Source organism: Chrysochloris asiatica, unplaced genomic scaffold (genome assembly GCF_000296735.1).
Source record: "Chrysochloris asiatica unplaced genomic scaffold, ChrAsi1.0 scaffold00188, whole genome shotgun sequence".
NCBI lineage: Eukaryota > Metazoa > Chordata > Mammalia > Afrosoricida > Chrysochloridae > Chrysochloris > Chrysochloris asiatica.
This window is the reverse complement of record NW_006408706.1, coordinates 3,225,755-3,242,746: the sequence shown is the minus strand read 5'-3', so window position 1 is coordinate 3,242,746 and position 16,992 is coordinate 3,225,755. Positions and strand designations below refer to the sequence as shown.

Sequence of the window (16,992 nt, the reverse complement as noted above, 5' to 3'; positions counted from 1 at the left end):
TGACCCTGGCCTTGTTTTGACTGATGATATAGAGCTTTTCCATTGTCTCTTTCCACAAATGTAGTCAATTTGATTTCTATGTATTCCATCTGGTGAGGTCCATGTGTATAGTTGTCCTAGTCTGTCTTCGTCTGTAAGCTCATCTGAAACCTGTCGACCAAGGATGACCCTGCTGTTATTTAAAATACCGGTGGCATAGCTTCTGGAATCACAGCAACTGACCTACCACCGCAGTACGACAAACTGACAGACGAGTGGTGGAACCAAAAAAATATAATCACTATTAAATTTTGCTATAAAGGGGTTGTTATAAAGGAAGGAAATTAACATATACATTCAAATTTGTATTTAGTTACATGATTACCTTTTATTTATATAAAATAACATAAAGCAGGTTTTCTAGCTTCCTGGTATGGTGCTGTGAGTTTATGTACTGGACTGCAAAGTCAGTTTGAACCACAAAGTCGCTGGTTTTGTTCTCTTGTGCATAGGGTCGCTATGAGTCGATACTGACTTGATGGCACTTAACAACAACAACATATTTTATTGGTTAGTCTAAGACTTGTATTTGGTTATGAATCAGGCTCCGAACCTTAATATCAGCAATTCGAAACTACCAGCGGCTTCGCAGAAGGATGAGGCTTTCTGCTCCTGTAAAGATTTACAGCCTCGGAAACCCTGTACAGGGTCACTATGAGTCTGATCCGAATCGGGCTGCTAACCTCAGGGTCGCCAGTTCAAAACTACCAACTGTTCCGTGAGAGAAAGATGAGGCTTTCTGCTCCCGTAAAGATTTACAGCCTCGGAAACCCTGATCAGGGTCGCTATGAGTCGGAACCGACTCCACGGCACATAACAACAATAACAACATGAGTCCGAACTGACTTGTCAGCACTTAACAACAAATATATATACTTATATTCATATATAGTCCTGGTTTGGCACTGCAGAATCAGCAATGGACCTCAAGGTTGGCATTTCAAACCCACCAGTCACTCCTGGGAAACTGTGCAAGACTCGATGGCACTATAACATCAACATATTTATATATATCATACATAAAAAAGAGACCTGGTGTGGTACTATGGCTTAATGCACTGGACTACAAAATTGGTTTAAACTGTAAGGTCAGCAGTTCAAGCTCACCAGCTGCTCCTCAAAAACCCTATATAGGGTTGCTATGAGTTGGAACTGACTCAAAGGCACTTAACAACAACAATACATAAAAAGTATAATGTAGACAGAAGAAACTTTTTAAGATTTTCTTTTGTAATAGCACATCTGTTGATGGGGGGGGGGGGGGAAGGTCACAATCTCAGGCAAGTTAATAAGGTTAGTTAAGAATTAATTCAGAAAACATAGCCCTGATCTTGCAGACAATGGTTATTTTCTAACAAATGGAAACATTTGTAAAAGAACCCCAGTGATCAGTGATGTAGCAGTATTTCCCAAACATGAATGTGTCCAAGAATCTCTTAAGGATCCATTTAAAAGGTGGATTCTTAATCAGAGTTTGGAGTGTGTGTTAGGATCTGTGTTTCTAACAGACTGCCAGAAGGGGTTGATGCTGCTGGTTTGTGCACCTCGAACAGCAAAATTGTGATAAGAATAACATCTCACTTAACACCTGTAATAGCATATTCAGATAAATTAAGAATATTGTTAGAATAATATTTAAAATGGCTTTTGTCCTTTATTCTCACCCAATTTTATCTCCTTGCCTTTAGCACGAAAGCAAGAGATCATCAAAGTCACTGAACAATTGATTGAAGCAATCAACAATGGGGACTTTGAAGCTTACACGTGAGTACAGGCACATTTATTTTGCTTTGATGAATGTGACAGATGTATTTTTCTATATAAGTGCATATGTAATCTCAGGCTTGATGTGTCCACAATGGGTTTATTTCAATATATAAATGACTAGATGTCCCCCAGGAGAGAAATACATTTATTTGAGATGTCAGAGAAAGAGACCTTGTTTCTGATTCATGGATTGGTGCTATCTCTGTAAATGCCCAGAAGAATAATGACCATTCTCTCTATACACATATTAAGGAAAATAATTCCAGTCAGAGTAACCCATGTGAACAGAGACACAAAAACAAGAGAGCACACGAAACTGCAGTTTAGCTTAAGAAATGTTTTTCCTCACATTTCTGCCTAGGTGCTGAGACAGAGAAAGGAAATTGTTATTGTTGTTGTTAGGTGCCATCGAGTCAGTACTGACTCATAGTGACTCACAGCAGACCAAAACACTGCCCAATCCTGGGCCAACCTCACTACTGTTGCCACACTTGAGTCCATTGATGCTGCCACTTGGAAAGGTAATTAGGGAGGGATATTAGGCAGTCCTCTCTTTCTTCAACCAGTACAATATTATCTTTATTTATTATCATCTCTTTTACATATTGTCTTTGGGGTAAATTTTCATTTGAAGATGAGACTATGATGCTTAATTTAAAGTTGATAAAATGCTGGGTCAAAAGATATCTAAATGAAACTACTTTGCTCAAGTATAATTAATGCCCTCAAATAGGGTATGAAGGCTTATTGCACAAAGGATATTGGTTAGGAAATTAGCTCTTTGGGGATAGAAGTCACTCTAAACCTTCCCTTTGCATTGTACATTTAAGTGACTTCCATACAAATGATAAAAGTAAAAAAGGAAATTTGGATTTACTCTTTGTTTGTAGGGGTCTTTCTAAATTTAGCAGCAGAGGAAGTAATCACAAATAAACAAGATAAAATAATTGAACTACCTCAGTGGATCCGTAGGATAAGCACTGGACTGTGAATGATAAGGTCAGCAGTTTGAGCCCACCAAACTTTCTCTCCCTGGGAGAGAGATTAGGCTTTCTTCTCCTGCAAAGATTTAAAGCCTCAGAAACCCTATACAGGGTCACTGTGAGTCAAACCTGACGTGACAGCAAACAACCACAATATAATTCTGCCAATAAGAATTTATCATAGGTTCATGGTCCTAAAACATGAATAGCGTTGTAACCAAAGCTGTTTACTCATGATAGTGGGAAATGGAGGCTAAACCTGTGTGTTCAACTTTATTTTTATGATGTAGCACATATATTTATGATGTAGCAGTTAAGTAATTTTGGGCACCTTTGGTACAATGGATGTTATACAGACTTTCTAGTGCTCTAGGAAAATGTTTATGATGTATTTACCTAAAATCTATCAGGATATAAAATGGAATATATATGTAATTATTGAACTGCATAAGAAAAAAAAAGCATTGCAAATGGGATAAAAGATGGTTTTGACATTTAAAAAGAAATAATAAAGAGAGAGATTGTCTTTGGAAGGTGAAATTGTGAAGTTATTTGAGGGTTCTTTTTTCCTGTTTCTCTAGTATTCTTTCCAAGTATTAGATAATTGGCTGGTAATACTTCTATCACTAGTGGTAAATCACCACTTATAAAATATAGGAGAGCGCACCTAAATGTAAGAGAGAGTCCTGTTCTGATGCTGTAGGATAAGCACTTGGCTGCAAGGTCCGTTTGAACTGCAAAGTTGGTGGTTCAAACTCATCAGCTGCCCTTTGGAAACCTACATAACAGCACTTAACAACAAAAATAAACCTAAATTTAAAACTAAATTAAATCCAAGACTACTTCTTATAAATTTAAATGTGTGTGTATATACAAGTTGTTGCTATGACTCATAGCAATGCTTTATAGGGTTTCTGAAGAGTGGCTGGTGGGTTTGAACCTGTGACCCTGCAGTTAGCAGTCCAGTTCTTATTTTACAGCATCACATCAGAACTCTATGTATATGCACATATGCTTATATGTTTGTTTGTTTTTAATACAACCTAATAACTTGGAATGAGATAGTAAGAAATGTAGCTTAAAACAACATTGTAGTCAAAGGCAACAGTTCTCTTTAAAACCATTATTTAGATCTGTGCCGTAGAACCGGCACCTTTTTCTTCTTTCTGCTGAAATAACCTTATTAGACTTACTTGATTCTCCAAAGCATTAGATTGTTGTTGTTAAGTGCCGTGGAGTCGGTTCCGACTCATAGCGACCCTGCACAGGGTTTCCGAGGCTGTAAATCTATACGGGAGCAGAACGCCTCATCTTTCTCCCGCGTAACCGCTGGTAATTTCGAACTGCGGACCTTGCGGTTCACAGCCCGATTCTTAACCACTACGCTACCAGAGTTCCTTCAATGTCTTTTGGCAGTAGCATTTCCCTGCAGAATGATAGAAAATGTGTTTTTCTCTAGTTATTTTTGTTTTGTTTTGTTTTTTATTGCCATTGTTTTCAGTTCAGTACAGAAGAACAGTTGCACATAGGGAAAAGTGGGGCGTTTTCTATATTTTCAGGCAACTTAAAGGTGGGGTCTATTAAATAAAGCTAGTCTTTGGAATCATATCAGTGTAATAATTCCTTCCCCTATGGAGGGCTATAATCTGGCCTGGTTTTGTACTTTCAGATCCAAGAATAATCCAACAGGGCCTTCCATTTAGGAGTTTTTGGGTAGTAGAGTGTGCTCGTATAGCTTTGTCACCTGGTCCTTAGAACACCTGTTCAGATTACGCACTTCCACGTCCAAAGTGGCAGTTTTCTGAATGTTTTATTAATCCAAATAAAATTATAAGGCAGACAAACACAGAGACCGAAAAAAGGAGAGCCACACAGAGAGAATCAACAGATTAACAGGTTTCCACATATGACGTATATTGACTTTTCTGTTGGTTGTATAACAAGATCCATCTTACTACAGTGATTCCGAGATGATCTCAGTGTTGATATAAGGTAGTATGAAATTATGGCTCACTGAAGTTGACAACCAAAAACCATTATTTCTAGCGGAAATAATAGCCCTGGCAGAATAAATTGCTGTTACCACAGGAACACTGTTCTTCCCGGTTTCCTCCTTAGAAAAAGATTATATGTATTTATGTTTAAGTTTAAAAATATCTGCCCACCAGGAAGTCTGAGGCAAAGTTTATAATCCACTCCCTCCCTCTGTATGCCTTTTACCTGTACTTTCTGTCCCATAATGAATAACCACTGTGATTTTCTGTGTATTCTACACTCTGTGCATTCTCTAAAAAGCACTAGTCCTACATTCTGTAAACAGTACTGCATTTTGAAAAATCATAATGAATTAGCCTTTTCAAACTTGTACTTTTGTTGCAGAGTTAAGAGATTTTTGCCTTCCAAATGGGTATTTCCATATGAAATTAGATGCAGCTCCACTCACTGTATTACACGTTAAACCAGATAAATACAGCCCAAAATTCTTTTCACTTGCTCCTTGTTAACTACCTTGTGAACTCCTACTGATTCTTCAAGTCAAATTTTATGTCACTTTCCCTGAGAGAAGCCTTCTCTCATTTCCGCAGGCCAAAGGAAATACGCTTCCCTGTATTTGTATGGAAGTTGGGGGAAGAGGAAGTGGGATTAGTGGGGGTTCTGAGGTAGAATTCTTTCATTTCACGTGGGTGACCGTGGTTTGATTCCTCCTGACCAGTGAATTTCTTGTGCAGCCATTACTGTTTTTCAGTGGGCTCTGGTATATTGCCGTGGTGCTGAGCAGACTTCAGCATCATTTCCAGTCCAAAACAGAGTAGGCAAAAAGGTCAGGTAATCAGCCTCTGAAAAATCAGCCATTGAAAACCTTATGGATCTCAACAATCCGATCCACAAATGATCATGGAAATGGCAGCATGTAATTTCTTTGTGCACAAGACCTCCATAAGTCAGGGGCCTAGTGGACTCCACTAAAAATACTATGTGCCATCGATTCAGTTCCAATTCATAATGATCCTGTGTAGAGTTTCTTTGGTGTTTAAAATACTTGCAGAAGCAGAAACCCTCATCTTTCTTCCAGCAAAGTGACTGGTGTACTCAAATCACCAACCTTGGGTGTCAGTTCGCAGTCCAGTGCTTATCCTATGACGCTACCACACTTCCCAACTAACAGTGTTGTAAGGCACTTCTAACCCATTGTGACCTTGTATAGGGTTTCTGAAGAGCATCTGGTGAGCTTGAATTACTGACCTTACAGTTCAAACTGACTTTGCAGACCAGGCATTAACCTATAGCACCACACCAGGACTCCCCAGCTAGCAATAACATACCATTACACTGTTACTCATTTCCTGCCCACTATCTTCCTTGATTTTGAAAACTTCTCCTCATACATAGACATCCAACTCAAATTTTCTTTCTTTCTTAATTCTTGCTGTATATAAGTAATCTGCTTTAAGACTCTTTGTGTTTACTTCTACTGTAATATAAACTGTTGTATTATAAATGCTTGTTTCAAAGAATACAGGCTACATAGTAGGTTTTTAACAATGCTTTGTTAAATAAATTTCTTTGAATTTCTTCAGAGAAAACCCATTTGCTTTCTCCTAATATTTAAAATAATACATTCCTTTGTTGAGTCATATCACAGAATTTTAACAGAATACTAATGTGTACATTTGAAACTTGTATTAATTGTCATAAATATTGCCAGGAATGCAGAATATGATACCTGCCTTCAATTAATCATACTATCCTCAGATATTTCATTGCACATCCAATGATTGTTGCACAGGACAAAGAAAATAATAAACTGAAGTCAAGATTAGGAAAACCTGGAGAATTCACATTACAAATAAATAAGGAGAAATTCTAAAAGCTTTGTGGATTATCATCTGCTTGAACTTGTATTACAGTCTCTGCAAACTGCCTTTTAGAGCCCCTTCTCCTCCACTCTGCCAAAGCCTATAATAGAAATGTTATATTTTTAGTACGTAGACCCTTTCCTTCCTTGACTATTTGATAAATTAGAATGAATGCATGTAAAACAGAAAAATTTACTAACTCATTTACTTATTGGTTACTTTGTTTATTTTCTTTTTACAGAAAAATCTGTGACCCAGGCCTTACTGCTTTTGAACCCGAAGCATTGGGTAATTTAGTGGAAGGGATGGACTTTCATCGATTCTACTTTGAAAATGGTACATTTATTCTAAATTTAGTAACATGCTTTTTCCAACTTCTCTCTGAATTTCTCCCAAATTTGCAGATCCTTTGGCTCTTTTCTGCAATGAAAATTTGTATCTTAGCACAGCATTTTATACAATTTTTTTTTTTTTCTTTTTTGTATCTGAAACAAAAATGACAGACTTAATTTTTTCGGCCTTTTGGAAAATGTCTTCTTTCACATAAAAATGGGATGTTGATTGAATATACCCTTTTTAAGTTCCATCGAATTCTGTGACCTAAGCTACAAAACAAGTTACCAAAAATGTAACTTTTTCATAAAACATTGTATATGAAAAATTAAAAGAAACCACTGCATGCCAGAATATCCGTCAGAGACAACTACTTTCAAACATATCTGGTGCTTATTTTCAAAGTAAAATGGAAATAGAAATGAGTAATTAGATATATATTGCAGTTTGAATTATACGAATTTTACGGGGCTCAAAGGAAAGAGACACATTTCAAGGAAGATGACCAAAGAAGTCTCCTCCTGCAGAAATCTTCCAGGTCATCAAGAAAAGTGAAAACCAAGAACTCCCTTTTTCCTCCTTTTTTTTCCTACACCTAGAAGCACTAGGCTTTGTGTTGCTTTTACATCATACACAGAAAATTCACTCGTCTTGCAGTGAGATTTCAGTGAATTAAAGAGGAATAGCTCTGGTGTCATCATAATCAGGCTGACTTTCAATAAATATAAGCTTCATCAAGGATGTCTGCCTTGGCATGGATTCTCTACTTAAAGGAGTGACAGAAAAGTGGCAACACTGCACCCTGTCAGAGGCAGAAACCTTGTAAGATCTGGGAAAACAAGGCAGTCCCATCAAGTTCCAGCTCTCACAGGTTTTGCTGTATTTGATATACTATATTTCCCATATATATACTTCACTAACCAACCATCAAAACCAGACCATAGGATACCTGTCAAATTCCCTAGTGGTTCATTCACTGGAAAGACAGGAACTGTTCCATGCACCTAGGTCAAGCGTCCTCCACCCCTACTGATATTATGACTTCTATTTCTAACCACTTCCCATTAGGGATAAATGCCTTTCCAGCTTGTCCCACAATCATTGACAGTTCCCAGAGTGCCATACAAATTGCATACCAATGAAATCAGAGAAAATAATGACTGCATCCACTTTTTCTCTTCATCTCCTTTATACTTTGTACATATAGTACCTGGCACACAGGGTGTGCAAATAATTCGTAGTCGAATGAATGAATCATATTGTGCTATTGTTCCCAACTGGTTATTTTGTCTTCGTTTACTTTATTGCATAGTAACTAAATTTTGCTTTTCGTATTGTTCTCTTTCAGCTTTGTCCAAAAGCAATAAACCAATCCACACTATTATCCTGAACCCCCATGTACATCTGGTAGGCGATGATGCAGCGTGCATAGCTTACATTAGGCTTACACAGTACATGGATGGCAGCGGAATGCCAAAAACAATGCAGTCAGAAGAGACCCGAGTCTGGCACCGCCGAGATGGAAAGTGGCAAAACGTTCATTTTCATCGCTCAGGGTCGCCAACCGTACCCATCAAGTAAATATTCCCAAGCTATCACCTTCTTTGCTAATATATTTATGGTCATCTCTTTCTACTTTTTTTCATTGTTTATAGTTTGGTACATGGAATTTAATGAGGGTGGTCAGTTAGGTTGGTGGGGATATATGCCTTGGTGTTTACAATTCTCTGGAAAGATCAATCAAATACCAGGCATTTGTGGGCTGAAACTAGATATAGGGCAATATGCAATACTTTGAGTTGGGAACTAGTGGATGACCTATCAACTTGATATTTTTCAGAGTTAAATCAAGAGGTTTGTTTAAAAAGTAAAATATTTGTGACTTTATTATCACTGTTCGCAGAGGAAAGAAATGTGGCAGGAAAGACTAGAGGGAATTTCTAAAATGGCCAGTAAAACATTAGGAACTTCATTTCATAGATTACTTATTGAGGCTCAGTTATAGATATTAGGGAAAATGTTTAAAAGGCAGCATTTAAAAAGCACCAATCTGGTATTCCAGTGTCTTTTATGTCACACCACTTTACTCCAGATTCTGTGTTTACTTTCCCAGTCAATACATAGACAAATACCTGTTGCACATTTCCTAGATGCCTAACTTGTGCCAAAGACAGTGTGAAATAAAAATGTGCCCTCAAGGAGCATATATTCTAGTTTGGAGAGCATCCAATCACTAATACCAGAGAAACAAGCAATATAATAAAGCTTATGTTCAGTTTCGGAATAGAGTGCAAAGAATTTCAAATGTAGCAAACTGTTGTAAAATACCCTTTGTGAAGAAGATAGAAGAATTTTGGGCAAGCTCTAACATGATGTGTGGAATTTGGAGAGAGAGAAAAAACAAAGGGAAGGTAGTTCAAGCATAAGAAGCATCATGAAGAAAAGCACCATGTCAGAACTTTAGCTTAGTAGAATAGAGGACTCTAGATAAGAATGGTGGTTCCAGCTGGAGGAAAGGGAATCATGAGAAATAAAGTTGCATCAGTAAAGTGGGATCACATGGAAAAGGAATGGGAGTAGAGACTCAGAAGAAATTGGCCCATTCCAAACAGCTGATCTTATTTCAAATTCTCTCACCAAGAATACCTAGTAAATTTGGGGATGGTGAGATAGGAGTCAAGTTCATAACAATCTCTCTTAGAGAGAGAATCAGAAGAAATATGCAGATAATGAAAACATCCATTTATCTATATAGATATGTGTGTGTGTCTGTTTTTGTGTGTGTTTGTTTGTTTGTTTGTTTGTTTTCTAAAAAGAGGTATACCGCACATTACCAGTTAACATAAGGGATTACATTCATTTAGTACTAGAGGGTTAGATTCTTCAATTGTTGTGGAATAGAGCCTATTTAAGAAAACTTCATTTTATGCCACGTGGCTCAAATGGGGCTTCTCTTAATAGGCCATCCTGTATTCCAAATGGGAAAGAAAACTTCTCAGGAAACACCTCTTTGTGGCAAAACATCTAAGACCTGAAAAGCATTCTCATATGGGTCTAGTAAGTAGCATCCTGCTCCCATACTTTGTGATTGGAGCCAATGACTGAAACACTGCATGGTTTTCCTTCCACTTGAGATTTTTCTCTTGCATTATTATTCATTGAGAAACAATCAAGGCCTTTGGAAATTACTAGCAATTATGCATGAGCTTTTGAGACTAATTTGTAACATAATCTCAATTTGAATGTAATAAGCACTGAGATGATCCTTTCTTTAACATATGGATGTGCCAGTTCAGAATATCCTGGCGTTCTGGCATCAAAAGTAAATTGAGTCTGGGTCAGTTCAGATACGTCTCAATTATCTATGCCTAATTGTGTGGAGCTGTGGGTTAATGCGCCAGACTGCAAAGCCGTTTGAACTGCAAGGTCGGCAGTTCAAGCTCACAAGCTGCTCCTCGGAAACCATATACAGGATCTTTATGAGTTAGAATCGAATTGACGGCACTTAACAACAACAACAATTTATATTAAGCTTTAGGATTCTTTGGTTTCCTACTGTTGTTGAAGAGGTTGCAGTTCTTGTGATACAACTGGCTAAAGTTAATCTGTAAATGAGTTTGCTCCGCCTGCCTGACTGGGTGTAATGGTACTTGGCCAGAAGCACAGATCACAGGAGAAAGTCAAGCTGAAATTTACAACTCACAAAGTGGGTCATTCTAGAGGATAATTGAATGTTGACTGTAATTCGATTCATGCCTATGTTATTGTTTGTTAAGATTTGTTATTTAAACATAGATTAGAGGGATTCAGAGATGTGTGTGGTGCTACTAATGAATATTTTCCCCCTTCAAAGCACTGAACCTTGTCAGAGATTTTAGGAAATAATGCTCCCAGCTGATGGATTAAGGAAAAGAGACCTCCAATTAAGAATAATAGTGTTCTCCTTTCCTTTGAGACCGTATCACTTATTAAATTGACTTTCAGGTTTGATCTTTCAAAGAGTTGAAGAACAATGACAAAAGCTTTAAGGATAGACTTAAAGCTTTGAGTCTACTGCAACAATGCTATCATACTGACTTATTAATTTGTCTAGTAAATGTTAATGCTGTAAAGGTAGATTTAGATTTTATGGAAGCTGAGGTCCCTGCCTCTTTGTGGCTTTCCTTTGTATGAACACATTAACAAGTAATTAATACTAAATTTCCTGTTTAATATTGTGTATTTTCTCATAATAACTGCAAGAATTCATTTACATCGCATTTTCAATCTATTATTTAGCTGAGTTGTAAAATTATAGCCTAATCACAATTATGACAAAGCCATTTGATGACCACTTATGAAACAATGTAATTTATTTTTCGGCCTCCTTTTTCTCCTTTCAGCTAAATATCAGCAGTGCCACTTCTGCATTTTCTGTTTTCAAGGCACCTGGATGGTAACCCTGGGCCACCCTCTGCTCCTCTTCATGCATGTTTCTGAATGCATGAAGCTGTGAAGGTCCTTCATGTAATGCATATTTGACGCATCATCTTGTCATATGTTCCTTCCTTATTCATCGTTTACACTTCAACTATGGAGATGTTCCATGTACACTTAAATTACTGTTGGCCAACAATATGGGGGAGGTCAGACACACACCAATTCCACAATCTTCCTAGTACAACCTATTCATTAAGTTTCTCTGTTTATGCCAAGATTTACCAGACTTAAATATTATTGTCCTCTAAATGACAGTTTGTAAGAGAAATGTAAAATTTTTTAGAACACTGCTGTTAATCTGTTTTGGCTCATTTGTGTAAAAAAAAAAACAAAAAACAAAAAAATTTCTTCAGTTTCCTGGTGTGTTGAAATGGATGACTTTTCACTGAAAGTCTTGTTGCTATTCAACAATTACAGTGGGTTAGGTATGATGTGAATAAAATCATGTATGACTATGAAAGCAAGAATCAGTTGGCTTGTAACATCTAAAGCCATTTAGTTTTTGATCAAACTGTGTAAAACTGGAAAATTCCACTTCATTTACTAGTTTGATCATTTTAGGATACTGTCACACTGTTTCAGTGACTTTGCTGAATTGAACTTTGGTTCCTTTTTCAAATCTGTGCTGTTTCCTTCATTTTATCCTATTTCTTTGTTCCCTTTGATTGTTTTTTATTTTTCTCTGTCTTTTCTTTTTCTTTCCTTGGCTTGTAGTATGTGAGGAAAAGGTAAAAGTAGCTTTTGCATTAATAACAAACATCAAATTAAAATCAAAGTGCTTTGGAGGTAGCTAAACTGGCACTTTTGATCATTTTCAGGGCCCATAAAATATTTCAAGAAGATTTGAAAGGTTTCTAATTCTGCTTAAGCTCTTGTTTGAACTTAGGTATACTCTGTTGAAAGTATTAGAATAGTGTAAAACTTATGATAAAAGCAAGCAAGTCCCTACTTAAGGCAGTTGCCGGGAGAACACCAATTTGATAGTGGATCAAGGTTGTGCATAAATGCACTTACTTCCACCTTGTCACCATCACTGGCTTTCTTTCAAAGGTTAGAGAATGTGTTCTCCATTCTCCTAAGTGTTTCAACTTGTTGTCTGTGACTTGTGCTTCTTTAGCCTCTTTCTCGTATCAGAGTGACATTATCTTCCAGCAAAGAGTTAGGATTTTCCAGCTTAAAAAAGAAAAGAAAAGGGAAATGTCCCAGATTTCTTTGTGCTTTTCATTTCTCCTTTGTGCATTCTACCCCTTGGAGACTTTTGCTCTTCCCTGAAATGCTTTATAGTGCACGATATTGTTATGGTCATCAACATTATTTTAGTAACAGTAATTCAGAATCCTTGGAAGTCTATTTTTCATAAAGCAGCAAAAAAACAACAGAAAGAAAACAACAAGCAACCGTCCCTCTTTTCTCTCATTTCACCTCTGTGTTAATTACTAATCACCATAGATATTGTTGCTAGTGAATGTACGGTAGATGGATTGAAGCTTTTCTGATAATTATTATACGATTTAAAACAATATATATTTAAAATAAATATATACAGTAAATGTATTGAGCCATGCTAACCTGCCAATGAGATCTGTGAAAAAGTAATGGCCTCATTATTCCCATTTTTAATTTCCTTTACCTTTTGTGAAGCAGCTATACGTGGCATACATGTATTTTAAAACAAAAACAAAAAAATAGGTGTAGAGTGGTTTTTGCTTTTGTTTATTTGTTTTGTTTTGTTTTGTTTCTACACTATATTAACTTAGCATGTGGTGTTGAAGTAATACCGTAGATCAAGTTTGTCTTCCACACTAAGATGTGAAGAAATTGTGATTTTTTTTCTCTCCACCACAATTATACATTAATTATCTTCAATCATTTTTAAACACTGCAGTTTACCATGGGACACTGTATATATTTCTTGCCATAATGGTAAATGACTGATTGATATATTTAAGAGTTAATAAATTTGTGATTTCTGCTGACGATGCGTCTAGCTTTATTTCTTCCAAAAAAAAAAGCTACTATACTTAGGCAATGCCTGGTGCTGGCCAGGGTCAAGACTCAAGAGCAATCTGTCCAAATATGGTCTAATTTAGTGCATGACAGCTTAATTTTGATATAAATAGCAAGCTATTGAACGTTCTTTTAAGAGTGTACTTGCTGACAGTAGCAAGTTCATTTTTCTATATGCACAAAATGACACATTCTCCTGGGAAACTTTTGCTTACAACGTAGTAGATAAAAACAATTTGGAGTCCTAAAAGCACCTATACATGTGCCCTCCAGTGTATCTGAACACAGTGGCTAGGATGTGCCCTTTTTCACCCAGAAGTGGCCTTTTAACATATCAGTGGTGTCATCTCTGGGACCCAGGTGAGCACCTCACTGCCTTCCACTCCCCAGATTGAACCTACGTGTACAGATGTACTCACTTCCTGTAGCTGGTTAAATGGGCCACACTTTCTCACACATCTGTTTCCTGTCTATGTTTCTTACATAGAATATTCTTCCCTGCGTTCTACAACCTAATTCTTACACATTCCTTAAGAATCACTTCAGAGTAGCACCCTCTCTTACGTGTCTTTCTGAGGTCACACCTAGCCTTACTTCCCATTCACAGTACTCACACAATAGTTTGTGCTTACCTCTTGACAACCACATTGCCTTGAAAATACATATGTCTTTATTGTGACTCCTGGTAGATGTGGTAGTGTAGTGGTTATGGGCGCTCACCTCAAGGCCAGCAGGTCCAGACTACCAGCTGTTCCACGGGGGAAAGATGGGGCTTTCTGCTCCCATAAAGATTTACAGCCTCGGAAACCCTAACGCAAGGTCACTGTGAGTCAGAACCAACGTCACAGTACGTCACCATCACCACCATTAAATGGTAACAGTTGTAACTTTTATAATTACCAGTATTAACACTCCTGATGATATTTGGAGTCCCTGAGGGATGCAGCTAATGCTCTCAACTGCTGACCAAAAGATTGAAAGGTTATGTCCACCCTGAGATGCTTACAAAAAGGCATAGAGGTCTACTCCCAAGAGATGAGTCTTTGGAAGCCCTAGAAAACGCAGTGCCAGACTGACACACCGAGCCGCTAAGAGTCAAACTAGACTGGATGGCACAGGTGACTGGTTTTATTGTTTTGTTTTTCCATTATTGTTGCTGCTCTTACATGGATATGTCTCGCTCCTACTGGTATAGGGTTCTCTCTTAGGTTGATGTACTGCTATTCATCTGTAACAACAAGATGAGGGATACTGAGGAGGCAGCAATCAAGCTGAGATGAAATAGGAAACTAAATGAAGTAAATTAGTACAATCTAGGAAATTTTCAATATTAATCTTCTATAACTGAAATTTTGAATCTCTAGAAATAAAATAATTTTATATAAGGGTAAATAAACATAGATCTGGTGTGATGCTGTAAGATAAGCACTGGACTGCTAACCATGAAATTGGCCATTCAAACCCACCAGCTGCTCCTCAGAAACCCTATACAGAGTCCACTGTGAGTTAGAACCCACTTGACGGCAGTTAACACCAAATATAAAAAAAGGCACAACTTTCGAGTGATTTTATTAAAGTCTCACTGATTTCTAAGAATGGTTCATTGTATTTGTGGTCTCGTCAGGTTTTTTTTGTTTTGTTTTGTTTTTTATGGGTTACTGACGCTTTTTTTCAGTTTACACACAAAACCACTGGGGATGCTGCCTGTCGGCTCCTGGGGGATCACACTGGTGTACACGTGGCCCAACACTTGGGGGGAAGGGCGGTGAGAAAAACAATGATTTGGGCAGCTCACATGATTACACAGCTAGAGTTTCCAACAGGGTTCCAGATGGTCAAGCTTGGCTTCGAACCGCAACTCTAATGACACAGTGAGACTATCAGCAGGTTGGGGAGAAGGGAGCTAACTACCAGAGGCCTTGTTGTACTGGTCTAACATATGAAGCTGCATTCCACATGAAGAGCAGAGTTCTGATTAGCTGACTGGAAGCTTCGCTGCCCACAGCTTATTTGTCGAAGGGGTTTCTGAACTTTTGGCCGGCAAACAGCCTTGCTGCCCAGCTCCTCTTCAATTCTGAGGATCTGGTTGTACTTGGCCAAGCTCTCAGATCGGCATGGTGCACCCGTCTTGATCTGCCCAGTGAAGAGACCCACAGGCAGGTCGGCATGAAGTTATTCTCTGTCTCCCCAGAACGATGAGACACCACAACGCCCCACCCAGTGGACTGGGCCAACTTGAATGCCTGAGGTGACTCAGTCACGGAGCCGATCTTGTTCACTCTGAGCAGGAGGCAGTTGCATACTTCCCACTTACGGCCCTGGCAATTCGCTTTGGGTTAGTCACTGAGAGATGGTCCCCTACCACCGGGATCCCTGAAGTGGAAGTGAACTTCGTCCAAGCGTCCCAGTCATCCTGGTCACAGGGGTCCTCGATAGACACCACTGGGTAGTCTTTGATGAAGGACTTGTATAGTCCTGCCAGCTGTTCAAGTGAGGTGTACCTGCTGGGGTCATCAGGAGACTTGAAGTCCAAGTCACACTTCCCAGACCGGAAGAACTCCGAGGCTGCTACGTCCATGCCGATCACCACCTTGTCCTCAGTGTAACCAGCTTTTCCAATCGCTTTCTTAAGCAACTCTAGGTCTTCTTTGTTCTCTAGGATGTTAGAGGCAAACCCGCCTTCATCCCCCACGTTGGTAGCATCCTTCCCATACTTCTCCTGATGATGTTCTTCAAGTTGTGTAAACCTCCCCTCGGATGCCCATGACTTCCTTGAAGTTTGATGCTCTGTCGGGGAGGATCATGAACCAGCTTATTGCCCGCATGAGAGCCACCGCTGATCACGTTGAAAGCGGGAACTGGCAAGATGACTTCAGAATTGCCAGCCAAGTCAGCAATGTGCCGGTACAGGAGGACCCCCTTCTCAACAGCTCCAGCCTTGCAGACAGCAAGGGACACACCCAGAATGGCATTGACCCCAAATTTTGACTTGTTCTCAGTTCCGTCCATCTCTATGGTCAGTTTGTCGATCTTCTCCTGTTCACAACGTTCAGGTTCTTGCTAACCAGAGAAGGCGCAATAGTTATATTGATGTGCTCAACAGACTTTGAGACACCTTTCCCCCAGAGAGAGGGATTTGTCATTGTCCCAGAGCTCCAGGGCCTCATAGATACCAGTTGGTATCTATGGATGGGCACAGCTGCTCTGAAGAGACCTTTTGTGGTGTAAAGGTCAACCTCAACAGTGGGGTTTCCTTGGGGTCAAAGATCTCTCTGGCATGAATCTTGAGAATGGACATGGTGACTGTCTAGTTCTTGGTTTATTTCGTCAGGAAGGAAGTTTAAGGGTGCTGCAGAGACCAAAGCAAGTGTTAGGTGAGCGACGAGCGGATGCTGCGACTCTGGTCTCATCAGATTTTTTAAATGAGGGTATATTAAAAGATTGTAATGAAGATCAACATACATGACCACTCATCCACATGTGAATTATAAGCAATTACATACAAATCAAAAAAAAATTTTTGATTT

The 16,992-nt window shown here is 38.6% G+C and overlaps 1 protein-coding gene and 1 pseudogene across 12 annotated transcripts in view; one reads left to right on the top strand and one right to left on the bottom strand.

Annotated features, from left to right (window-relative positions):
* Window positions 1-11,765, top strand: part of LOC102820955 (calcium/calmodulin-dependent protein kinase type II subunit delta-like) — a 416,134-nt gene extending 404,369 nt beyond the window's left edge. For 5 of the 12 annotated variants that reach the window (XM_006872249.1, XM_006872248.1, XM_006872244.1 and 2 more), the window contains 3 exons: window positions 1,728-1,803; window positions 6,888-6,982; window positions 8,328-8,560. In XM_006872249.1, the coding sequence (XP_006872311.1) occupies window positions 1,728-1,803; window positions 6,888-6,982; window positions 8,328-8,560 (404 nt within the window). Of the gene's footprint in view, window positions 1-1,727; window positions 1,804-6,887; window positions 6,983-8,327; window positions 8,692-9,940; window positions 10,037-11,361 lie in introns of those variants that run through there. The other 7 variants (XM_006872245.1, XM_006872242.1, XM_006872243.1 and 4 more) reach the window with 4 other exon arrangements.
* Window positions 11,766-15,471: 3,706 nt separating this feature from the next.
* Window positions 15,472-16,763, bottom strand: LOC102833722 (annotated as a pseudogene).
* Between the last annotated feature and the right edge of the window lie 229 nt (window positions 16,764-16,992).